This window comes from Leucoraja erinacea, chromosome 29 (genome assembly GCF_028641065.1).
Source record: "Leucoraja erinacea ecotype New England chromosome 29, Leri_hhj_1, whole genome shotgun sequence".
NCBI lineage: Eukaryota > Metazoa > Chordata > Chondrichthyes > Rajiformes > Rajidae > Leucoraja > Leucoraja erinaceus.
This window is the reverse complement of record NC_073405.1, coordinates 20,074,660-20,101,221: the sequence shown is the minus strand read 5'-3', so window position 1 is coordinate 20,101,221 and position 26,562 is coordinate 20,074,660. Positions and strand designations below refer to the sequence as shown.

Genomic DNA, 26,562 nt, shown 5'->3' with positions numbered 1-26,562 from the left:
CTTTTCAACCAGCGAAGCGGAAACATAAAAGATGGAGCTGGGGTCACATGGGGAATCCATAATAGAAACCGTGCCTTCTCCTGGAAGGGTGCCAACAGAGATGTCCGGTGTCTCTGTACTGCTCGGCAGTTCTGCCAGACCCACCTGCAGTTAAACCTCTCTTTAAGTTGAACGCATTCCCTTTACTCATTCATGAGATGTGGATGATCATACGATCAGAAGTGGCAGGAGCAGAATTAGGCCATTCGTCCCATCAAGTCGATTCCGCCATTCGATCGTGGCTGATCTATCTCTCCCTCCTAACCCCATTCTCCTACCTTCTCCCCATAATCTCTGGCACCCTTACTAATCACAAATCTATCTATCTCTGCTTTGACGGCCTCGACAGCCTTCTGTTGCAAAGAATTTCACACATTCACCACCCTCTGACTAAAGGATGTAAATGGTGGGCCCAGCAATTTTGCCTGTGCCTAATTCCCCCAATTTTGTTCACCTGATAGGACATTTCCTGAGGAAACAAAAAATAACAGAGATAACCAAAAATGAAAGGGTGACCTATGGAGTCGGAACCCTTCTTCAGACTCCAGAGATGCTGCCTGACCCATTGAGTTGCTCCAGCACTTTATGTCTTTTTTTTTGGAAACCGGCATCTGTAGTTCCTTGTTTCACAAGAGATAACTACATTACTGTAAGCCTGTAGTCAGATATAAGCCACGTAGTAGGGACACTCAAAAGGCTCTCAACATGTTTGACATTAACTCTTTATCCCTGATTTATTTAATTAACTGAATTTAAGTTCCTCACCCGTGGTTCTGGCAATTGAACATTGAATATAACCGCTGTTTTGCTTGTACAGTACTATAAACATTTAACAGTTAAGTGATGCATAAACGTTTAGATGGATATGATCCTACCAGCAGAACACAATACATCGGAAGCAGGAGAATCTGTCCTGAGAGAGAATGGAGGTGAGGAGGGAAGAGGATGAATGACGAAGAGAGGAAAAACGTGAGTGAATAGTGAAAAGAGTGAAATGGCGTAGGGGCAGTGGAGGAGAGCAAGGAGGAAAGAGAGAACTGGACACCAGAACAAGGCGAGTGATAGAGAAGGTAAAATAACAGTGGGCGAATGAGGGTTCATTGTTGGAGGAGAGAGGTGACAAGAGGGGAGGGGTTGAGAAAGGGATGAGAAGAGGGAAGAAAATGAAAGGCCACAAGGAAGAGAGGGAAATGGGGAAGGGTTTGGAGTTGGACCTAGGAGTATTGGGAAAGTGGGATAGGGAAGAGGAAATGGGGTAGATAGCAGGGAGCAGCAATGAGATCTCATTGTGGATTGAGTTTAGTTTAGAGATACAGTGCTGAAACAGGCCCTTTGGCCCAATGAGTCCGCACCTATCCACAATCGCTGTACACTAACACTATCCTACACACACTAAGGACAATTATACAATTTTACCAATGCCGATTCACCTACAATCCTGCCTGTCTTTGGTATGTGGGAGGAAACCGGAACACCAGGAGAAAACCCACGCGGTCACGGGGAGAACGTACAAAATCCATACAGGCAGCACCATAGTCGGGATTAAACGCGGCTCTCCAGTGCTGTAAGGCAGAAACTCTACTGCTGCGCCACCGTGCCGCCATTGAGATGACCCAATTTCTACCTCATGGAGAAAATGAAACACAAACGGTAGCTTTGAGAAGTCGCATTCAGTAAAGTGCCTCCCCCCTAAAGACAGGAGCTCAGGGCTCACCTGAGTGACAGAGAGTAGTCATTGCGGCTGGTCTCACTGTTCCGCACCAAGTAACTGCATTCCTTACACCGCATCAGCAGGTTCTCCGCATCCGCCCGGCTGATAGCTCCGTGGTACCACCTGACAGAGAAAGGGGACATAGAGAGAGAGAGATTGAGACTCAGAGCAAGGGAGAGGGGGAACTGGAAGTTGACATATGAAGAAGCATATAAAATTCTTAAAGGATTGGACAGGCTAGATGCAGGAAAAATGTTCCCAATGTTGCGGGGAGTCCAGAGCCAGGGGTCAGAGTTTAAGAATAAGGGTTTTAGGACTGAGATGAGGAAACACATTTTCAGCCAGAGAGTTGTGAATCTGTGCCACAGAATTCTCTGCCACAGAAGGCAGTGGAGGCCAATTCACTGGATGTTTTCAAGAGAGAGTTAGATCGGACTCCTAAGGCTAAAGAAATCAAGAGATATGGGGGGAAAGGCAGGAATGGGGTACTGATTTTAGATGATCAGCCATGATCATATTGAATGGCAATGCTGGCTTGAAGCCTGCACCTATTTTTGGTGGGCTAAGCCTACTCCTGCACTGATTTCTCTATGTTTCTATGACAGGATGAGACTGAAAGTGAGAAGGAACAAGATGCAGAGTGTGGGAGGCAGAAGGAGCGGGGTGTGAGGGATGTTGGCTGCAAGAGAGCAAGCCCCAGCAATGCAGAAGGTGAAAGACACAGTCAGTTTCATACAGTGAATACAATTTTCCACCGAGCCTTTACAGACCGAAGACCAGAACAAATAGTCCTCCTCATCCATCTGTCTCAAAATGTGAAACATCCTGTGGGAACTATTTCCGCATCTAGGACAGAGTTTATCCTCCAAGCAACATCAATAAAATCGAATAAGCTCATCACTTATCCTGTTTTCATTTGCTGTTTGAATATTGGTTGTGACATTTCATACGTCGTTAAATTTACCGGGCTGGAATATGTACGGCAGCTAAATGAGAGGTTTAAAGAGAGGATGCGCACTGAATGCTGGAGTAACTCAGCGGGACAGGCAACATCTCTGGGGAGAAGGAATGGGTGATGTTTCGAGACATGAAACATCACCCATTCCTTCTCTCCCGAGATGCTGCCTGACCCGCTGAGTTACTCCAGCATTTTGTGTCTATCTTTTGGGTAAACCATCATCTGCAGTTCCTTCCGCCAACATATGTGTGAATCTTTTCTGCATCCTCACTAGATTAATCACAGCCTTCTTAGAATGAGGTGACCAGGTGCACAAATTAATGCAAGAGAGGTCTAACCAATATTTTGAGGTTCAAACAGTGGATTGAGTTTTGAGGTGAGTACAGATTGTCATTTCCTCTGTTGATTTCTCCAACCTCTCTCTCTATCCCTGCCCCACTCAAGCCTCACCAACTTCTCCACCCAACAAACAGCTAACAATGGCCTGTTACCTTTATCGTCGTTGCGTTTCTGCATATCTTTCATTCATTGTTCTCTATCTCTCTACATCATCGTCTATATCTCTCGTTTAACTTCTCCCATTCCTTCTCTCCAGAGATGCTGCCTGTCCCGCTTTTTGTGTCTATCGTCTTGTCATTTCCTCATGTTTTCTTATGACTTATTTGAAGGAAGCCATTTGGCCAATCGAGTCTATATCATCTCTTGGCGCATTGCCATCAGTTCCATTCACCTGCTTATTTCCTGGTGTCCCATTCTCTCTTGCGTGCTGAATCTCCCACCACCCCAGCGATGAAGGGTAATGCACTACAAACCAAATGATCCTATCAGCCTGCATGTCTTTGCAATACGGGAGGAAAATGTGGGAGCATCCGGAGGAAATGGTCACGAGAAGAATGTGGATCCCCCACACGATAACACGGGAGGTCTGGATTGAACCTGGATTGCTGGAGGATTAAGGCAGCAACAATATTCACAGATAGACACAAAATGCCGGAGTAACTCAGCTGGTCAAGCAGCATCTCTGGAGGAAAATAATAGGTGACATTTCAAGTTAGAACTCTTCTTCAGACCTGAAGAATAGTCTGAAGAAAGGTTCCAACCAAAATGCCACCTATTATTTTTCTCCAGAGAAGCTGCCTGATCCGCTGAGTTCCTCCAGCAATTATGCCGATCTTCAGTATAAACCTACATCTGCAGTTCCTTCCTACACAACAGCACCCATGGTATCACTGTAAACATCTGCACCATCCTAAGGATTGGTAGAGGAAGTCTCAAGGCCAAATTTTTTGCTCCACACCAGCTGCTTGTGGCGATGTGCCAGCGTGCAAGCAGTGTCAGCCTTGCCTGAGGGAAATCCCATGGTTAAGTCATTTTGTTGGCACTTTCAGTGTAGATATGTTCATGGGTCAAATTCACCCGCAGAGGTTTAGTTTTGTTTAGTTTTGTTTAGAGATACGGTGTGGAAACAGGCCCTTCGGCCCACCGAGTCCACACTATCCTACACACTAAGGACAATTTTTACATTTATACCAAGCCAATTAGCCTATTAAACCTGTATGTCTTTGGAGTGCTGGAGGAAACCGAAGATCTCGGAGAAAACCCACAAGGTCATGGGGAGAATGTATAAACTCTGTACAGACAGCACTCGTAGTCAGGATCGAACTCGAGTCTCTGGTGCTGTAAGCGCTGTAAGTCAGCAACTTTACCGCTGCGCCACCGTGCCGCCCTCAGCTCAGTTAAATCTCAGCTCCACACAAATTGGTGCCGTCACACAAACAAAAACGTTTTTTTTTTGTTTAAAGATACATAAGGTGCTGTATTCTGGAGCGTATGTATCAACTACAGGTATAGGATACATCCAAAAATTCTCACTTTCATTCCAAACATGCAGGCAAGCTGATAATGACCATTTATTCATCATGAATCTAGCCTTCAGTAAGAGTACTTATTTAATATGCTGCACCATCCCACAGTGCTTTGTTGTTTGGGGTCATGACCTGGGCAGATGGCAGGTTTGAGGGAAGTGTGCCAACGTTGTTTGATTCTATCCGAAAGGTTTCACCGCTTGATGTATTGCATCAGGTGTAATTACGCGATATGCCAGCCCCCAATAGACTGAAGGGAATCAAGTGCTGTTCGAAAGGCAGCAAGGGTGATGCAGGTAGCTACAGATTACCCCACACAGGCACAACCTCTTCCACGCCTTGAGGGTCGGCTGCAGGAGGCGAGCCGAAGCACGAAGGTTGAAGATGGCCAGAGACAGGGGTGAGGGTGGAGGACTGAGGATGAGGATGCAAGACAAACGGATGTAGGTCTTTATGGCCAGTTGAGTGTGTAATGCCGCTAAAACCTGCTGACTATCGTATACAGACTCAGTGGGCTGTTCCTATGCATTATGTGCTTAACCGGGGATTGTACATATGTGTGGCAATAATCTTACTGATCTGTTTGCAAAAAAAATGCAACCTCACTGTACCTCAGTACATGTGATAATAAAGAAACTGCTGAACCATTGAACCTCTGGGGGCTGGTCACTAAATTGGGTTCAACAAGTAACTCATTAACACAGACACAGTGTGGTGATACCTCCTGGGGTTGAACTACAGAGAACTGGCAACCCAACTGACAACAACCGTGCATTGAGCAGGAGGGTCAGAGTCCCTCAAGTCTAGCAATCCCACTGGTTTAAGCTGCAGCCTGGCAGTGCCTGAAGATTGGAACTGATTCTGATTCACAGGTTCTGAATATATTTCACAAACAATGTCTTGTTAATTAGTAAATCAGTCAGATCTCTTGCTTGGTGACAGATGGATTTACCACACAGATTGTTCTTTGTACACTTCAGAAGATCTTGTTTAATTTGGGAAGACTTCTGCACATTCTGGGAGGTGTTTGGCAATTCTGAAAGTGTGCAAAGGTAGACGCTTCAAGGTGACTTTTGTAAGTGAGAAGGGGTTTTGTAAAATGTAGTCATTCAGGCAGAGTTGATGGTTTTGCTGTGGTTTCAGGATAAGGGGTTAAGTTCGTAAGCTCAAGGAGAAGATTTATGCCATTCGGCCCATCAAGTCTACTCCACCATTCAATCATGGCTGATCTATCTTTCCCTCTCAACCCCATTCTCCTGCCTTCTCCCTATAACCCCTGACACCCATTCTAATCAGGAATCTGATAATCTCTGCCTTAAAAATAACCACTGTAGGCCTAAGACAACTAGATTTTCTGCTGGTGATAATGGTAGAGTATTAGGGGACATGTGGAAGTGGAAATAAATGCAACGTTCAGGTGAAAGGAAGGTACACAAAAATGATGGAGAAACTCAGCGGGTGCAGCAGCATCTATGGAGCGAAGGAAATAGGCAATGTTTCGGGCCAAAACCCTTCCTCAGACTGATATATAAACTCTGTACAGGCAGCACTCGTAGTCAGTCTGTAGTTCCTTCTTAAACACTTCAGGTGAAAGGACACTGATTTCAAGCGTAGGCGTCACAGGTATATAGGGTAGTCACAAAGGCTTTCGACACATTGACCTTCATCAGTTAAAGTGTTGAGTGTAGAAGTTGGGAGGTCATGCTGCAGCTACATAAGGTGATGAGGCCACAGTTACATAATTGTGTTCACTTTTGGTCACCATGTTATAGGATAGATGTTATCAAGCTGGAAAGGGTGCAGAGAAAACTTACAATGATGTGGCCAGGAATGGAGTTCCCGAGCCAGGGGGAGAAGTTGAACAAACTAGGACTTTATTCTTTGGAGCACCGGAGGATGAGGGGTGTTCTTATAGAGGTGTACAAAATCATGAGATGAATAGTAGACTGACTATTAAATAGTTAACTTACGGAGTCATTTGCCCAGAGAAGTGGAATCGAGGTCCAGAGAACATAGGTTTAAGGTTTATGGGGGAAGATTTAATTGGAACCTGAGGGGTAACTTTTTCACACAAAGGGTGGTGGGTGCTGCCGGAGGAGGTAGTTGAGGGAGGCACTATCACAACGTTTAAGAAGCATTTAGACAGATACATGGATAGGATAGGTTTAGAGAGATATGGGCCAAACGTAAGCAGGTGGGACCAGTGTAGGTGGGGCATGTTGGCTGGAGTGGGCAAGTTGAGCCGAAGGGCCTGTTTCCATGCTGCATGACTATAAATAAGATTCCATGTGGTTCAGCAAGGATCGTTGAGTAAGTTTCTGTATCAATATGAACCATAATTTCCCTTCAAAAATGCAGCCTATCCACCTATCAATACGGTAACACAAAGATGGGATCTAATACGTCTGTGAACAGGTTCTAATTATATTCCACATGCAAGATCGCCTTAATTAGCAATTCAGTCAGATGCAGCTAACAGTGATTAATGAACCTGCCTTGTACTACTGGGTCATCAGCACGATATAGAGAGAACTAAATTAATTAACCAACATTTTCATAGAATGAAGAGACGGTGCCTGTGCTGACTGCAGTCTGAAAGTCATGACCTTGATTTTAAATTCAGGCAGCCCAATTGTGTGTGCAGGTGTCATGTCCAAAATCCAATGCACTCGACGTTTTGAATTCTCTCAGATTTTGCAAAATGTTTGCATAGTGTTTTTTTTTTAACATAGCTTTTTTTATGATAATCAAATAGACAACCAATCATGCATCCATTTTGTAGTTTAAAGAACATAAAGTGATGGAGCAACTCAGTGGGCCAGGCAGTCCCTCTGGAAAACATGGATCGATGACTTTCATGCCGGGACCTTTCTTCAAACTGATGCATGGACCAGTCTGAAGAAGGGGATTGACTTGAAACATCGCCTATCCATGTTTTGATATTGATAGGGGACGATCAGCCATGATCACAATGAATGGCGATGCTGGCTCGAAGGGCAGAATGGCCTCCTCCTGCACCTGTTTTCTATGTTTCTATGTTTTCCAGGGAGGCTGCCTGACCTGCTGCGTTACTCCATCATATTGTGTCTTTTTTTTTGTAAACTAGCATCTGCAGTTCCTTGTTTCTTCATCCATTTTGCAATGCTAGTTATGAGGGTGTCTACTAGTCTTTTGTCATGATTCCTCTAGCAAAAGATATTGATTAATAAAATACATCTCATGATGCTCCTGAACACATCGTCAGTGATGTATCCTGGGGTCATTGGGTGTTTTGGGTTTTTCAACATCAGACACCCTCACCCAGGCGACCCAGCCGTGGTTGATCCGACCACGACTTGTTCAGGTGGCATTCGCTCCTCCCCATGGACCTCCTCTCCTGATCCAGAGCCATCTCGAGGCTTTCTCCGCTGCATCTGCCGTGTTCTTGATGGCTCTTCCCCTCTCCATTACATTGATGCCCAATGCACTCAAGGCTTTGTAGAGCGATTGCTCGGCAAAACCTCTACAGCCAACCTCGATGGGCATACACCTTGCCTTCCAGCCCTGCTTTCGGCAGTGTATGACCAGCTCATACTTGGTCATCTTCCTATCGTGGGCCTCCTCCACACGGTCCTCCCACAGCACTGTCAGTTCCAACAAGACAATGTTTTTGTTCGCCTCTGAGACCAGGAGGGTGTCTGGCCTCAGGGAGGTCCTGGCAATGTGCCGTAGGAACTTCAGCTGTTTCACCAGGTCTACAGAAAGCTGCCAGTCCTGCACAGTTTATCTCAGAGGTGAGAGTGGTCATGTCTTCAAGCTAGGCCCAAGGATGGTTTGGGCTGATAAAACATGCGACCTGGACAAATGCACCACTGGCAAATGAAGTGGCAAAACCATTTCCCTGTTCACTGTGCCACCAAGAATTAAATCAGAGCCCTGGTATTTGGAGACTAGTTTAGAACTTAATTGAACAGCATGAAATGCCAACTATTAACTAATATTGATTGGTGGAGTTTTGACATCCATACTCCACTCTACCCTTCCGGTGGCCATTTTGTGATCTTTGTTTTTGTGAACACATGTCAGGTGTCGACTAATATTGTGCATTTTTATTTCTTGCAGTAGTTACCATGAGAGTCGCTGAATCTGTGTGTGACTAGAATCCATGATTAACTTGCAGCCATTGTTGTAGTGGAAGACCAAACAATAATGGTCCACATGTGCAAACAACATAATTGCACTAAAGTGACCCTTCACCCTTATCCTAGGTCAGTGATCACATTGAAAGCAAGAGGAAGGCAGCGGACTTATCAAGAAGTGAATAACCCAACATCATCAAAAGGCTCCCATGTTTCAACCCTTTCCTATAACAGTCTTCCAACACTCTATCGCCCTTTTCTGTACCCCCCTCCTCCTGGTTCCATCCACTTTTCCATCCCCTGGCTTGTCACCGCCTCTATTTCCCGTGAAGATTGAGGAGGTTTGATATGACCTTCCACAGGTGCACAGTGGAGTGCATACTGACTAGTTGCATAACAGCCTTGTTTAGCAAACTCAAATGCCCAGGGACAAAGGAAACTACAGAGAGTGGGAGACACTGCCCGGTCTATCAGAGGTAGTGATCTCCTCACCATTGAATGGATAGAAAGGAGCTGATGCCTCAAAATGGCAGCCAACGTCATCAAAGACCCACACCATATTAGTCATGCTCCAATCTTGCCATCGGGACGAAGGTAAATGAGCCTGAAAACCCCGATCACTAGGTTCAAGAACAGCTTCTTCCAGCAAACATCAGGTTCTTGAACACTATGCAACGTTAACCTCAGCAACTATGATCATCTGTGAACTGTGTCTTTGGTTACACAACAAATATAGTTTTTTTTGCACCATTACGGTTATCTAGTATTAGAGTTATAAATGTATTTTTGAGTTTTACATATTATCTGTGTACTATTGTATTTACAGGCCTGTTAAGCTGCAGGAAGTAAGAATTTCATTGTACCATTTTCAGTACATATGACAATTAAACACTTGACTCTCGGTTTCCACAAGTAGAGCCTGTTGCTCAGTCTGAAGAAAGTTCCCGACCCAAAACGTCACCTCTCTTTGCTCTCCCATTAATGCTGCCTGACCCGCTGAGTTGCTTTGTGTAGCACTTTGTGTACTTCTTTGTTGCTTACATTCCTAGGTTTGCTATGTTAGTTCTGGAGTGTGCCACAGTCTAAACTGCACACTTATTATTTAAATTATCAAGAAGCATGCTCTCAAACCAATATAGTTATCCCGACCCAAAATGCCACCTATTCGCCCTATTTGGGTGGCATGTAACGCAGCGGTAGAGTTGCTGCCTTACAGTGCTTGCAGCGCCAGTGACACAGGTTCGATCCTGACTCCAGGTGCTGTCACGTTTGTACGTTCTCCCCGTGACCACGTGGCTTTTCTCCGAGATCTTCGGTTTCCTCCCACGCTCCAAGTACATACAAGTTTGTAGGCTTGGTATAAGTGAACTGTCCCTATCGTGTGTAGGATGGTGTTAACGTGCGGGGATTGTTGGGTCAGTGCGGACTCGGTGGGCTGAAGGGCCTGTTTCCACACTGTATCTATAAAACTAAAACGAAATTCTTGCCCTCCAGAGATGCTGCCTGACCCGCTGAGTTACTCCAGCACGGTTTTTTTGTAAACCAGCATCTGTGCCTACGCTGTGAATGCTGTTGGCACGTTCCAACCCGTAATTACCACAAACCATTCATCCTTTTCATTCCAACACTGGTCCTTTTTCTATCGCCTTGCTGGAGAGCATTGCTCAACAAGTACCCGTGGCTGCGGGTAGCGGACGACACAGCAGGCAGAAACCTTTGTGTACCGCGAGGAGACAGCTTTGCAGATTATGTGGCTGGAGGCAAATGGAAGAAAGGGAGCAGGGGGGAGGGGAAGTCAGAGGTTAGCCAGCAGCACTGGCAGGGAGAGCAGCACACGCTTTGTTCTTTTATTTGTCACTCGTTCACTCACTCACTCATTCATCCATTGAGCCACAGGCATACGATGACCTGCAACGCAAAACACAATACAAGCTGTGTTTTGAATTGATCTTCCGCTGGCAGCATTGTGACATTATGTTCTTCTGATCCTATAAGTCTCCGTTAAAAGGTAACACCAGAAGGCAGAGCATGCTCGACATTACTCTTAAAATGGCCAGCCTCCCATTGGTTGCGAGGTGTGGGGGGATGCACAATGTACCAGCAAGGAGCTATTGCAAGGGGGGGGCTTGGAGCTGCAAGCTGATAAACAGATGGGTAAACTGATGATAAACTGCAAACTGATGGGTCATTTCAAAGGCTAATGAATTCTGAGCCAGCAACACCTATCTAAAGACATGGCCTGGGTATTCAGAGACAAGAAACTGTAGAGAGGCACAAAATGCTGGAGTAACTCAGCGGGACAGGCAGCATCTGGATAGAAGGAATGGGTGACGTTTCGGGGTCGAGACCCTTCTTCAGACTGAGACTGAGAAACTGCAAATGCTGGTTTACTAAAGCCAGCATCTGTGTACTTTATCTGTGCACTGTGGACGGCCGGATGTACAGTCTTTTCTTTGACCAGATAACATGCAAACAAAAGCTTTTCACTGTACCTCGGCACATGTGAAAGTAATAAATTAAACTAAAACTAAAAAGTGCTGGAGTAACTCAGCAGATCGGGCACAAAGTGCTGGCAGCATCTCTTGAGAACTTGGATAGGTGACGTTTTGGATTGGGACATGGAACAGTACAGCACAAGAACAGGCCTTTCAACCAACAATGTCTGTGCCAAACATGCCAAGAACATCTCGTATCTACCTGCGTATAATCCATTTCCCTCATTCCCTGTATATCCGTTTGCCTTTCCAAAAGCCTCTTAAATGCCACAATGATGACTGCCCCAACTACCAACCCTGGCAGCACGTTCCAGGCAATCACCACCGTCTGTGTAAAAAAAGCTACCCTGCACATCTCTGACGTTTCACGTCAAGACCATTCTTCAGTCTGAAGAACTACTCCTTTTCTCAAAGATGTTGTCTGACCCGCCGTGTTACTCCAGCTTCATGCGTCTATCATGCAAACAACAACGGACCGTCCAAAATCTTGTTTTTCTACCCCTGTGTGCTGCCGAAACAAGGACTATCTAACAATAGGAAAACTGCAGAAACTGGCACGGGGGTACAGATACCTCTTGGGGCAATGTCAATACCATTCCCCAGACTCTTCTACTTAAACATCTACAAAATCATTATAACAAGATAAATCTGGCTGTCATTCATGTACATTACTGTATTATACAAAGATACTTCTATCCCTCAGGATAGATTATTGGTAGTCATTTAACACAGTTTTTCTTCCATTTATCTTGCTTTCTGTTGTTTTGGTAGCTAGCTGTCTACATATTATCAATGCTCCCCCGGGCTAAACTATATATTTTTTGCAACGTCTAAAATTCTCTATGCAGGTGAAACAGGTTTTATAATGGCTTATTGTAGAATGTTTAAAAGTTCTTCCCATGGACCACCCTGCTGTTACCAGGTTAGGTCCAGTGGCACATCCATACTGTTAGCCACCGACATGGATGCTGCTCTGGTGGAGATGTGTAATATTGGTATCCACTCCAGCAGCTCCCAATACCTGTTTGAGCCATCTAGAGATGGTTTGACTCTGTACCCTGACCCAGTGGCTTTTTTGTGAGCTGACCCATTTTTGTCTCCCTTGGGAATTTTAGGTGGTGTTGATATATTGTAGAAGGCGAGTCATGACATATAACGGTGGTCAGGTGGGTACGTCCGGAATTCCATAATGAGTCCTGAAGTTCCTGGTCTACTCTGTTTTATCAGCTCCTGAATGGTGAATGTTATTTGGTCTGATGTCACGACCATATTATCCAGTCTGAGTAGGTAAAAGGACTGGACCCGTATGCTGAGACTAAGCCATTAGCATGGCCGTATACAGGGTAGCTGTTTTCAGAGTAAGGGATCTGGCTGGTGGCCATCCCTTAGGTATGTCAGGACAATGCTGATATCCCAGATCTTGGTATATCTAGGTCTAGGGGGTTTTGAATAGAAGGTACCTCTCATTAATTTGGCCACCAGTGGACGAGACCTGTGGCCTGTTTCTCTTGGTGCCTGTCTTAGATAGGCTGACAGTGCACATTTGATAGTGCTATAATTCAGACCTTCATTGTGGTGAAGGCTGGCCAGGAACTCCGGTACATAGGTTGATTAAAATTGCAAAAAATGTAGATACCCCTGACGTCGGCTATCACTTCACATGCTCATTCCATGGACAGGGTTGACATGCTGACATAGGTTGATTAGTAGGTTGGCTCTGTTCTCGAGCAGTATGTTTCCCATTTTCTTATACTGGAGAGATATTGTTTCTTGGTGGAAGTCGGTGAGATGCTGTCATCGTGTCCATGGTCCTATTTGACAATCCCAGGTCCATCAAAAGGTCTTTTTGGAATCTGCAACCCAGTAGGCTTATTCTGTCATGGCATGGGTGACTTTCGCCTGATACAGGGTGGATCAGTAGATCTGGTCCGTGGGAAAATCTTTGTGAATGCATACTGAATAGTATGCACTTTTAAGTCGATGCCTACCATAAAGTATCCTTAGGAAATCCATTGTTTGGCAGTTACAAATGTTTTCCATTAAAGTGTGTATACCTGACGAAAGTATTCAATGTGGTTAAGTCAATGATGTGAAGTGACATTCACCATCTTTTTTGGTTTTTTAATACGAATTCCAAAGGTTCATATTTAGACTTCTTTATGACCACTTTGTATGTCTTCTCCAGTTCAGCTTGTCCCACAAGTTTTCTTTTTTCGCTGCCGCTGCCACAGCTCCGAGGCTGAGTTGGCTGCTGCCACAGCTCCGAGGCTGCCGTTGCTGCTGCCGCCACCACAGCACCTTGGTTAGGATGCATGAGTTCAGTGTGAAGGAACTGTTTTCTTGCTGTACAACTCTATAACTCTGGTTAACGGAATCTTACCTTAAATGTATGGGCTCTTAGCCATAACTTTACTGTAGCTGCGACAAGGTGAAATGGTCAATCACTGTAAGTAATGTCTCAACAGCAAGTTGACCCTAGGACATCATGAGCAGAGGTAGGGCTCAGTCCATTGCATAGGGAGGACGAGGAAAAGGGAAATGTATCATAATGTCAGCTATTGCATTAAGGGCACTGTGATGCATCAACCTTTGATATTTCACCAAGGAATGAGCAATTCTGCCCCTTTGCTCATACACCCTTTCAGGATTTTGGCATATATGACCGTGGTAGGTGGATTAGGTTAAGACACCATTCCTTCGCTAGCAAAGACTGGAAGAATTATTTCAGTCACACTGCTGCGGATAATTGGAAAGAACCTCTATTGTTGGCTGAATTCTGTCATTAGTCCCAAAGCCACTGTTTATCTCTTCACCCTGTGGAGGCCATTTATACCTCACGCTGCCTCAGCAAGGCCAGCAGCATAATCAAGGGCAAGTCGCACCTCAGCCACTCCCTCTTCTCCCCTCTCCCATCAGGCAAAAGGTATAGAAGTGTGAAAACACACACCCCCAGATTCAGGGACAGTTTCTTCCCAGTTGTCATCAGGGAATTGAATCATCCTACCACAACCAGAGAACAGTGCTGAAATACTACCTACGTCATTGGTGACCCTCAGACTATCCTCGATCGGACTTTCCTGGCTTAATCTTGCACTAAACGTTATTCCCTTATCATATATCTATACACTGAAATGGCTCGATTGAAATCTCGTATTGTCTTTCCGCTGACTGGATAGCACACGACAAAAGCTTTCCACTGTACCCCAGCATGTGTGACAATAGCTAAACTGGACTGGTCAGGCAAGGGCTGAGGTGCTGAGCCATTTGCTTTGTAATGGTTGGAGAGGACACTTAGAGTTGGCACAGGAAGGTGGTGGTTTGGACTTGACACCATATTCAATGATCCATTCTACATTGTCTTTGATATTTGTTCCCTTTGATCTCTCACTTTCGCACCTTACCCTTCCATATCTTTATGTATCCCTCTCCCCTGACTCTCAGTCCGAAGAAGGGTCTCGAACCGAAACGTTACTCATTCCTTCTCTCCAGAGATGCCACCTGCCCAGCTGGGTTACTCCAGCATTTTGTGTCTATCTTCACCATATTCTTTATACCATCCTGCCTTCTTCATGGAGCATAGTAGGGGATAAACCTGGTTATTGTGCATATGAAGCATTTCTAAAAATAAGGTGTGTAGGAAGGAACTACAGATGCTGGTTTAAACCGAGGATAGACACAAAATGCTGGAGTAACTCAGCGGGACAAGCAGCACCTCTGGAGAGACAGAATGGGTGACGTTTCGGGTCGAGTCTGAAGAAGGGGCTGGACCCTAAACGTCACCCATTCCTTCTCTCCAGAGATGCTGCCTGTCCCGTTGAGTTACTCCAGCATTTTGCATCTATCTAAAAATAAAGGCACAGCGTATAAAGAGAACAAGAGAGAGAATTATTTGGGCGCCTTCTTAGAACAAGAACCTCGTGTCACGTAAACATGCGGGTGTAAATAGCAGGTGAGCTAAATGCTCCCATGCAGGGAGAGCTGTCAGAAGTGATATGAGCAAAAGAAAAAGGAGATGGGGATAATTTTACAAACTGGCTGAGGAATCTCTCTCTGTTTGTTATTAAACAGAGTGAACATGGAATAAACTGGCAGTTGTCATCAGTAAGTGGAAGCTTCAAAAGACTATCTAGATACTCAGCAATACCCAGTGTCAGATTTCCCTTACCCTGCCAGATAAAGATTGCTGAGATATACAGGCAGACCAGCAAACGTTGTGCTTTGCTTGATCAGGCTGCTTGTACAACACACATGGGTTTCATTTACATAAGCCATATTGCAGTGTATCCACTTATGAGAGGAAGCGCCTTGGCATTTATCTGGGCAATCACTGGAGCTGTACGTTGAACACTTAGTATCAGGCTTACAAACCTAGATAGACACAAAATGCTGGAGTAATCCAGGCAGCATTTCTGGAGAGAAGGAAATCCACCCACAAACCCGGTATCCTTTACCTGCAGCGAAAAAAAACCTAAAGGCAAGAACATCAAATTTAGACACGAAAAGATGGAGTAACTCAACGTGTCAGGCAGCATCTCTAGAGAAAAGGGAATAGGCCGAGACCCTTCTTCAGACTGAGAGTCAGGGGAAAGGGAAACGAGAGATATGGATGGTGATATAGAGAGATATAGAATAAGCGAATGAAAGATATGCAAAAAAGTAACGATGATCAAGAGAAAGTGGAGCCCACAATGGTCCATTGTTGGATGTGGGCTAGGTGATAACGAGTTAGAACATCACCCTGCTCGGATAGAAAATAGGTACAGGGGTAGGCCATTCGGCCCTTCGAGTTGTTTTCTAATCGTGTGAAAGCTGTGGGTGGAAGCCCCATTTCCAAGAGATGGACATTACCTTGCAGATGAGGTATATGCGACTCACCCCATTTTTGGTCAACTGAAAGATTTCATGGAACTACATGAATGGGAGCCCAGGGTTTCCTCTTGCTAACATTGCTCCTCAGCTAAATGTACTGTGACTGAAGAAGGGTTTCGGCCCAAAACGTTGCCTATTTCCTTCGCTGCTGCTGCACCCGCTGAGTTTCTCCAGCACTTTTGTCTACCTAATGTACTGTGACCATTCATTTCATTGCTTATGCAAACCAGCCATTGATGTTTGGATACAAGGAATTGCAAGTGCTGGTTGCAAAAAAAAGACACAAAGTGTTGGAGTAGCTCAGCAGGTCAGGCAGCATTTCTGGAGAACATGGCTAGGTGATGTCTTGGGTCAGGACCCATCTTCCGACTTATATGGAACTGCAGATACCGGTTTCTAAAGAGAGACACAGTGTGCTGGAGTAACTCCGCAGGCCAGGCTGCATCTCTGGAGAGCATGGATAAGGGATGTTTAAGATCGGGACATTCTTCAAACTCCATTGATATTTACCTGTGAAGCAGCCACTTTATGCAGTGAGGTGTCACACGTGGGGCAGGTAAGGCCTTGCATAAATCAAATCCCATCTTGTCTTTCCAGAGGGCAAGACCTTTTCACTCTCTTAGCCCCTTTAAGCATTCTCAAGCCCAATCAGTGTTGAATTCAATCAGCTCAGAAATCCAGTCCTATCTCAGACAGATCAGCACCCTCAAGGTAGCATCAAAAATATCATTAGTTACAGAACATTTTGCAGCCAAAACATTACTTCCAAAATGCGGCAAATGTGGGTAAATGCAGCAATCAGCTGAAGCTTCCCACAAACAGAGTTTAAATGGACGAACAATGTTTTGACTTTGGACAGCTAAAGAAAGAGAGTGTCCACATCCTGGCCCTGGTAGTCTTTCTGAGCTCTGATCCAACTCTTACCATTCAACCACAGTCTGCCAAAGGAAGAATGGAGGATAGACACCAAATGCTGGAGTAACTCAGCGGGGCAGGCAGCATCTCTGGAGTTGCAGTTCATTCCTACACCATGGGAGAATGGATACAGGAGGAAGAGGAATGTGGAATAACGCTGGCCAGGGTTTCAATACAACGTTCCTTTCCCTAGTGGTATTATAACATAATTTACGCACCTACACTATTGGCCTTGTGGTCTAAGATAATTTTAGAAATACTTTTGAATCCGATAACTCAGCGAGTTATTTCGACCACAAGTACAAAGAAGGATCTAGGATGTTCCGTAAACTATGATGATTTGGCCGACCTCAAATACGCTATTATGACTGGCACTGCCAATGGTCACAGTATAGCTAGACAAAGAGGTTGATAATGAATTGGCTGAGGACACGGCTATTTATTGTCATCCTATGATACCTGTTGGGTCTCTGTGGGCTAAAGGAGTTAGCTTGAGTGTTCCACCCTCTGCAGTTAAATTTAGTTTAGTTTAGTTTAGAGATACAGCGTGGAAACAGGACATTCGACCCACTGATCCCATGCTGACCAGCGGTCCCCATAGCATTAAGATTATCCAACATTATTCTATCACACACCAACAGTATACCACACACATTAGGGACAATTTACAATTTTACCAAGCCAATTAACCGACGAACCTGTGCGTCTATGGAGTGTGGGAGGAAACCGGAGCTCCTGGGGAAAACCCACGCAGGTTACAGGGAGAACATACAAACTCCACAAAGACAGAACCCATGCTCAGGATCGAACCTGGATCTGTAAGGTAGCAACTCTATTGCTGCGCCACTGTGCCAGCCTTCTAACAAAACTACTGACAAAACATGGAAACAATTAAAAAAAAAAGATTGCAGGGACACTGGGCATCAAATAAGTCAGTGGAAACGGCCATGAAACATCTAAAGCCACATTACCCATGCCCACAATACATATGGGAACAGTCCCTTTAAAAACTACAAATGCCATGTCTTTTTCTATTTGACTAAAATACATATTTATTCTGCATGTGTAGCTACACTTTAAAAATAAAACGGCATGTCACTCACTATTGAATAATTTACTACATCGGTCCTTAACAGGAAACCACATAGTCCCATCGCACAGACTTTTTAGGTCAAGGATCTTTAATTTTTAAACGAAAAAAAAGTATTGGTATTCTTATCTTGGCCTCTTTCAATAATATCAATGACTCTGTCCCCTCCAATGACAATCAAGATATATTATTTTTTGAGCTTTATGAAATCTGCCTCCCTGAAATTATCTCCAAAATGACCTCCGCTAAAAATGACCTCTGGTAAAGATGTACACTGTAACAGGGAGGGTGCTGCTGCTTCTTCTGACGTGAGGTAGATAGAAAACAAACAAGAAAAATGGGCCGTATATTCAAGAGTCAACGGCCTGTCGCACTTGGGCGACCAAATCCGCAAGTTCTGGTGAGTTTGCCCTCGACATACTTGCAGCATGGTCGACACGAGGTCGTAGGAGGTCTTCGTAACTCTCCTTCATGCTCGAGAGTGGTCTCTGCGTACTCGAGGCCTCAGCTAGGTCACGGCGTTTTTTTTCAATATGTTAAAAAATGCCCGCGAGTAAAAAAAGATCGCCATGGAAAAAATCGATACTTTTTTTACTCGTCAGTTTAGTCGTAGTAGGTCGGCAAGTTAGTCGTAGGTAATCGAAGGTAGTCAAAGGTAGTCGAAAGTAGTCGTAGATAGTCTTCATCATAGTCGAATGGAGGTCGAAGGAGGTCGTCTTCACTCTCCACCATTTGGTGTCTAATCTTCCCGAAGTTAGTCGTAGCTAGTCGAAGCTGGTCTTCAACATAGCCGAAGGAGGTCGAAAGAGGTCTTCTACATAGTCGAAGGAGATCTTCAACGTGACATTTTTTCAAACTAAACTTGCCAATTAGGTCGCCCAAGTGGGACAGCCCCTTCAGGCTATTGAACGGGGAAATCAAACTACTTCACACAATGGGTAGAAGCAATCTGGAATTGTTTCCCCAAAAGTCATGGACACCAGTCATTGAGACCCCAATATGTAAATGTATCGAAGGGTTTGGAATTTAGGTAGATAAATTAATATAGGATACAGATAAGTGCTGATCTAATTGAATTGAGGTCCAGAGGAGGGCACAGTGGCATACTACTGATTCTAATTTTTCATACTTTGCAATCACATTCTTATAAAGTTTGCCTGAAAGCAGGTTATTGCCTTGCTTTCTCCATTTCTCCCAAATTATTTCACCTTTTCTTGTTTAGTGCTCATCTTAATTTTCTCAAGGTATATAGCATTAACAAGTGTGAGTGACGCTGCAAAAATATTTCTCACAGTGGAATCAATCTTTAAGAAGATACACACACTTGGAGGAATACCTACTATATGACTTTTCCTGTAATATCAAGCTGTTAATATGGGCCCAAACCGCCTGCTGTGGAGCTGACAGTTCCACGATCAAACGACCAGCACTTGTCCATTAGAGACTCAAGGAATTGCAGATGCTGGAATCTTGAGCCAAATCAAAACTGCTGGAGGAACTCAGGTGAAGGGAAATGGACAGATGGTATTTTGAATCAGGATTCCTCTTCATACTGAAGCAGGGTCCCAACCTGAAACACACCTGTCCGTTTCTCTCCACAGATACTGCCTGGCCAGCCATTCCCCCACAATGTGTTTTTAACACATATTCTTTCACCAGTGCGTAAGTTTCAACACGCTGGACGATCCAGATGGCTGGAGGCCTTGCAGCAGCCTGGAGCTCGCCTGGACTGGGCACCGGGTTAGAAGACTGAACGTGGACTTCGAAAATGGTGCCAAATCCTGGTGACTCTTGGATGTAGTCTCAGTGAACCATTTCTACAGTATGCTCATTGTACTATCTGGCATTGTGCTTAGCTTTGGCGAAACTTGACTGAACTGTGTGCAAAAAAAGAATTTCACTGTTTGTCTGTACACATGATAATAAATAACTGTTGAACCATTGAAATGTTCACAAATGCACAAGTCTTGAACTTGTACACAGCTAAGTGACCAACAAAAACATTGCAAGGGTGAAGGAAATATATATGTGTTCTGATTTAATAAAATTGATTTAAATGTCTTTGTTTTATATTTCATTATACACTTTATTAATTTTTTATTAACTTGAAAACTGTTAAACAGTGTGATAAATCTTTAATCATTTTGAATGTTTTATAATCTTTGTGATGGCCACAAACATTCACTGCCTTTAACAGCTTTGACTGGTAGAAGCCTGGAGCTAATGCCTTAGCCAGTTTTGAAAGTAATTAAGAGGGGATAGTGGGGGGTTGCTATTTATGATGGGAAAGCTTGGCTTCACCAAGCTGGTTGCATGCGGTTTACTGCAGTACGCGGTCCACATGAAGCTAACGTTGAGCCACTCTGCAGGTAGAATTCTGGAAACCCGCAGCACAATCAGCAACATCTGATCAAGACAAATGCCGCCGTGTTTCACTGTGCGCTCCCTTGCAAGATTTTGACACGAGGTCTTTGCTTCTGCATTATTTACAGCCAGGGAGAAACTGGAAGAAAGCGATGGAACAGAGAGGATTTTCCAAAGATATTGCTAACATTTGAACTAGGCACCGCGATGCAGTTTAGCATCGACCTATGTTTCTGTCAGATGAACACAACTGTTAACATTTCTGTAATCTTCTTAAATATTTCATGTCTGTGACCCTGTATTCTCTCACTTCCATCGTTATCAGATACTCCTGATGCAACCATCCTACATCCTTTCAATTCAATGACTTAGCCTCGAATCATTACAAGACGCTGAATAATAAAGTGAACCTGGAAATGTAAGGTAGACAAAAATGCTGGAGAAACTCAGCGGGTGAGGCAGCATCTATGGAGCAAAGGAATAGGTAGAGTTTTGGGTCGAGACCATGTAACAGTAAGACCTTAACTTCAGTGTAGGCACAAAAAGCTGGAGTAAACTCAATGGGATAGGCAACATCTATGGGGAGAAGGAATGGGTGATGTTTCGGGTCGAGACCTTCTGAGGGTCCGAAGAACGGTCTCCACCCGAAACATCACACATCCCTTCTCTTCAGAGATGCTACCTGTCCTGCTGAGTTGCTCCAGCTTTTTGTGTCTATCTTCGGTTGAAACCAGCATTTGCAGTTCCTTCCTACACTTAACTTCAGTGTACTTGATTTTACTACCTTGTGTGTGCCTCCTATGTACACCTATTAGCTTTCAGACCACAGACTGGTCGGCAGGCATCCTGAAGAGGCAATCAAGTTGTAATAACCAGGCACATTTTACACAAAGCACTGAACTAAACATACTGGCCTTGAAATGCCTCCACTTTGTTGACAACGCTGTGCATATGGAAACTTTCTTCTGGATTGGGAAGTGATGAGGACGATTTTCCAGACTGAATTGCACCACTTTGGAAATTCATCTCTGGGACTTTGGTCATCAATCATGCTTGTGTCAAACGTTGCAATTTCCACCTTAGAATTCCTTGGAACAACATCATTGTTTGTGAAAAACTCCTTGAGAGCATTGTTGGTGATATTAGGTCATGTTGTTCTGCAGTGTGTGTGTTGTTGTGCGGTCTCACAACACTCATGGCTTTGCAGCGCTGAGCCCCGAATATGTCGAGAGTTGGGAACCTCATTCAGATGGAATTCTTTAATTTTACACCTTTCACCCAGCACTTTCCAATCCCGTTCCTTTGTACTCACCTTTCCTAATTCCCCAGTCAACACCAGTTTTTTACACTGACCCTCGACTGATCAAACTCCCTATTCTCCCCCTGATTCAGACTCAACAACTCCCTAGTCACTCACTGATAACCCATTGACTCACCAATCCCCCCCTGACTCTCTGGCCATCTTCCTAAATGTTCCATTACCCCTCGATGGCTCCAATATCTCTTGCCCACTCCATATTTGCCACCCCTGGCACACGAACAGACTCTCCCATTTAACTCTTGACCTCTGTCAAAGACCCCAATCCAATCTTCACCCACGGCTCCAATCCACACCGTACAGCTTGACCAATCCTCTGATTTAATCCCAACAACCACCCCCAACAAATACCCTGGCATATTCTCAGGTCTGAATTTATTTAACACTTCCTTTTACACTCTTTGCAATGGTGCAGTTTGTGAAGGAATATGCATACAGGTCATTGAGTAACAAACTCATCAGGAAGGCTGGCTTCTTCCTGGGAGCTGAGGGATTCATGGGAGATGGACTTGGAGGGGAGGATGCTCCTTAAACTGCGGAGCATCCTGGACAATGCAGCTCACCCCCTCCATGACACACTGGTCAACCTGAGGAGTACTTCCAGCAACAGGATAGAACACCACAGGATCTGTTCGGACGGTATGCGAACTGCAGCGGGTTCATGTTGCGAGGGAGGAAGGAGCAGATGTGGTTCTTGATCAGCCTCTCGAAGCATTTCATGACCACCGAGGTGAGGGCCACCGGTCGGTAGCCATTCAAGCAAGCTGGAGAGGCATTCTGTGGCACTGGTACAATGGTGGATCTTTTGAAGCAGGCACCGTGGCCTGGATTATTTTGGTCTAGTTTACCTAGAATAACTGGTAATTTATTGTGTATTTGTTTGTTGTCCAGTGTTTAATATCCCTGTAAAGCTGCAGAAAGTAAGAATTTAATCATTCTAGTCCTGGTGTTTGTGACAATTAAATACTCTTGACTTCAATTACAGGTATTAAAAAGATAATCTAATAGGCAATGCTCTCACTTTAATTTGGTCTTGATACATTTATTTTGATTTTATTAGATTTACTTGCTAATTCTTTTTTCATTCCATATCAAACCACCAAGTATTAACCTTTCACTAACAAGCTGTATTGTTCATGTATTTTGGTCTCAGAATATTTCCAGTAACTAATAAGAAAGCAATGCATCAATGATTTGTTTTGATAATGGCTTGAAATCAACAGTCGAGAATGTTTGTTCCATGTCCCTTATTACATTGATTCAACTGCATAATTGTTCAAACAATTGTATTGAGTTGGAGTTTGTCAGCGATATTGATCCAATCTAGAGTAATCCGCCAGTCTCATATTTCGCTTGGGCAGCTTACAGTCCAGTGGTATGAATATTGATTTCTCTAACTTCAAGTAACCCTGGCATTCCTTCTCTCTCTATCCCTCCCCCACCCAAGTCGCACCAGCGTCTCATTTTCACTCAACCAACAGCTTACACTTGTGTTTAAGAAGGAACTGCAGATGCTGGAAAATCGAAGGTACACAAAAATGCTGGAGAAACTCAGCGGGTGCAGCAGCATCTATGGAGCGAAGGAAATAGGTAACGTTTCGGGCCGAAACCCTTCTTCAGACTGATGGGGGGTAGGGGAGGGGGGAGGGCCGGGGAGAAGAAAGGAAAAAAGGAGGAGCCCGAGGGTGAGGGATGGAAGGAGACAGCTCGAGGGCTGAGGAAAGGGAGGAGACAGCAAGGGCTAACAAAATTGGGAGAATTCAATGTTCATGCCTGCAGGATGTAGACTCCCCAAGCAGAATATGAGGTGCTGTTCCTCCAATATCCGGTGTTGCTCGCTCTGGCCATGGAGGAGACTCAGGACAGAGAGGTCGGATGCGGAATGGGAGGGGGAGTTGAAGTGCTGAGCCACCGGGAGGTCAGGTTGGTTATTGCGGACTGAGCGGAGGTGTTCGTCGAAACGATCGCCAAGCCTCCACTTGGTCTCACCGATATAGATCAGCTGACATATAGAGCAGTGGATGCAATAGATGAGGTTGGAGGAGATGCAGGTGAACCTCTGTCGCACCTGGAACGACTGCTTGGGTCCTTGAATGGAGTCGAGGGGGGAAGTAAAGGGACAAGTGTTGCATCTCTCGCAGTTTCAACGGAAAGTGCCCGGGGAGGGGGTGGTACGGGAGGGAAGGGAAGAATTGATAAGGGAGTTACGGAGGGAGTGGTCTTTGCGGAAGGCAGACATAGGGGGAGATGGGAAGATGTGGCGAGTGATGGGGTCACGTTGGAGGTGGCGAAACTGACGGAGGATTACTTGTTGTGTGTTACGGCTGGTGGAGTGAAAGGTGAGGACTAGGGGGACTCTGCCCTAACACTGTTACTAATAGCTAACACTGTTTCCTTTATCATCATTACTTTTCTGCATATCTTTCATCCATTGTTCTTTATCTCTCTACATCATCATCCATATCTCTCATTTCCCTTAACCCTAACTAGCCTGAAGAAAGGTGTTGACCCGAAACGTCAACTATTCCTTCTCTCCAGCTTTTGTGTTTATCTAGAGTAAATCATATTTGTCATAATTTCTGGGTGAAATTACACCAATTGGACAAAGGTCAGGATCCATGCTTCTGCATACATTTTGTATAATCTAATGCATACTTGTGGTTGTCAAGCTTCAATCCCTGCCAATATACCTTGAGATCTCGATAATCACTGTCTTTTGGCAGTCTCCGAAGGGCCAACCCTGTTCTACATTTAGAGCCCATTTCACAAGGCAACTCCAGATATCTCTGGTCACTGCAGGTACACCTCCCAAACTACAGACACAAATTACACACAAATTAATAGGGCAGGATTTCAACACATCTTTTATGAGTAGAAACCATAATAAAACTTGCAGTACTTCTATTTTGACGCAATCTTGTATGGGTTTTTGGGGGGAGGGGGAGAAGCTCAGCTAATAATGTTTTAGTACAAAATAAAAGGTGACTTCAGATTTCCACACAATATTGTGGACCGACAGTTTCGCTTTTAGTAATGAAAAATAATATATAAAGCACTGGAGTAACTCAGTGAGTCAGGCAGCATCTCTGGAGAACATGGATAGGCAATGTGTGTTAGGAATGAACTGCAGATGCTGGAGTAACTCAGCGGGCCAGGCAGCATCTCTGGAGAGAAGGAATTGGTGACGTTTTGGGTCGAGACCCTCCTTCATTCACGGGACAGAACAAGGGTCTTGACCTGAAACGTCACCTGTTGCTTTTCTCCAGAGATGCTGTCTGACCCACTGAGTTACTCCAGCTTTTAGTGTCTATCACTGGACAATCCTGGCCTCTTGTTTACCTTTAATTTAACTACTGTGCCACCACTGGAGCACAGTTCTCCCATTTCCCCACATGAATGATGCATTTGGATTTTCACAACAACCTGTGAGTCTGTGGAGTGTTTGCTCGCCAACCTGATCCTAGATCTATTGAATTTTGCATTTGCAGGCCGTTGTGACAACCAGCAACTTCTGCAATTAGACTTACTGAAAGAATTGTAAAAACAACGAACTGCAGATGCTGATTCATACCAAAGATCAACAGAAAATGCTGGAGTAACTCAGCGGGCCAGGCAGCATCTCTGGAGATAAAGGATGGGTGACTTTTCAGTTAGGGACACCATCAGACTGAAAGTAGGGGGGAGTGGGGAGGGGTGAAGAGATGGAGGCAAGCAAAGACCAGGAGCAACCAGGGCAGGCCACAAATTGGGATAAATTGGGCGGCACGGTGGCACAGCGGTAGAGTTGCTGCCTCACAGTGCTTGCAGCACCGGAGACCCGGGTTCGATCCCGACTACAGGTGCTGTCTGTACAGACTTTGTACATTCTCCCCGTGACAGCGTGGGTTTTCTCAGAGATCTTCTGGTTCCTTCCACACTCTAAAGACATAGAGTTAAGTGGGTAAATTGAAAAAATAATTGTCCCTAGTGTGTGTCGGTTAATTTTAATGTTGCGGGATCGTTGGGTGGCATGGGCCCGGTGGGCCTAAGGGCCTGTTTCCGTGCTGTACCTCTAAACTAAACTAAAATGACAGGAATAGGTGACGTTTCGGGCCGAGACACTTCTTCAGACTGAAGAAGGGTCTCGACCCGAAACGTCGCCTATTCCTTCTCTCCATAGATGCTGCCTCATCCGCTGAGTTTCTCAAGCATTTTTTGTGGCCCAGCATCTGCAGTCCTTTCTTAAACTAAAATGACCCCAGGCCAGGCAGCATCTCTGGAGATAAAGGTGCCCTAGTAGGCTCATTGTTGGCTGGTGAATGTGTGATTTAAAGAGGGGTACAATGTGGTGAACTGTGGAACTGTTTAAACGACTAGGGTGGGGGAAGATGGCATGAGGGGAGGGGAGTGAAAGTAGAAATTAGTTAAAATTAGAAAATTCAATGTTCGTACCGCTGGGTTGTAAGCTGCCTGAGTGAAAGCCGTCCCTGGCTGGTCCTCGCCTTTTCTTGCCTCCAGCTCTTCACCACCCCCACCGGCTACTTCCAGTCTGAAGAAGGATCCCGACCCCGAAATGCCACATATCCTTTTTCTCCAGAGATGTTGCCTGAACCGCTGAGTTATTCCAGCACTTTGTGTCTCACTGAAAGAATGAGTTTATTTTTTATTTGAAGAATGGATGAAGGATTAACTTCCAACCGGCTTTCTGGTTCCTTGTGTAAAGATTAGATCACTGCAGAGTAATAAATCAAAACCTCTCCTTTCATGTCAGTTATATGATCTGTTGAACCAACATGCCTCAAACTGTGGTCAGAAACGAAAAGCATTCTTTTGATTCCTTC

General features: G+C 44.8%; 1 protein-coding gene across 3 annotated transcripts in view; it reads right to left on the bottom strand.

Annotated features, from left to right (window-relative positions):
- LOC129711284 (SH2 domain-containing adapter protein F-like) overlaps positions 1–26,562 on the bottom strand; it is a 284,291-nt gene that overhangs the window by 34,480 nt on the left and 223,249 nt on the right. For all 3 annotated transcript variants that reach the window (XM_055658827.1, XM_055658828.1, XM_055658829.1), the window contains one exon: positions 1,754–1,873. In XM_055658827.1, coding sequence (XP_055514802.1) covers positions 1,754–1,873 — 120 coding nt within the window. The remainder of the gene's footprint in view (positions 1–1,753; positions 1,874–26,562) is intronic.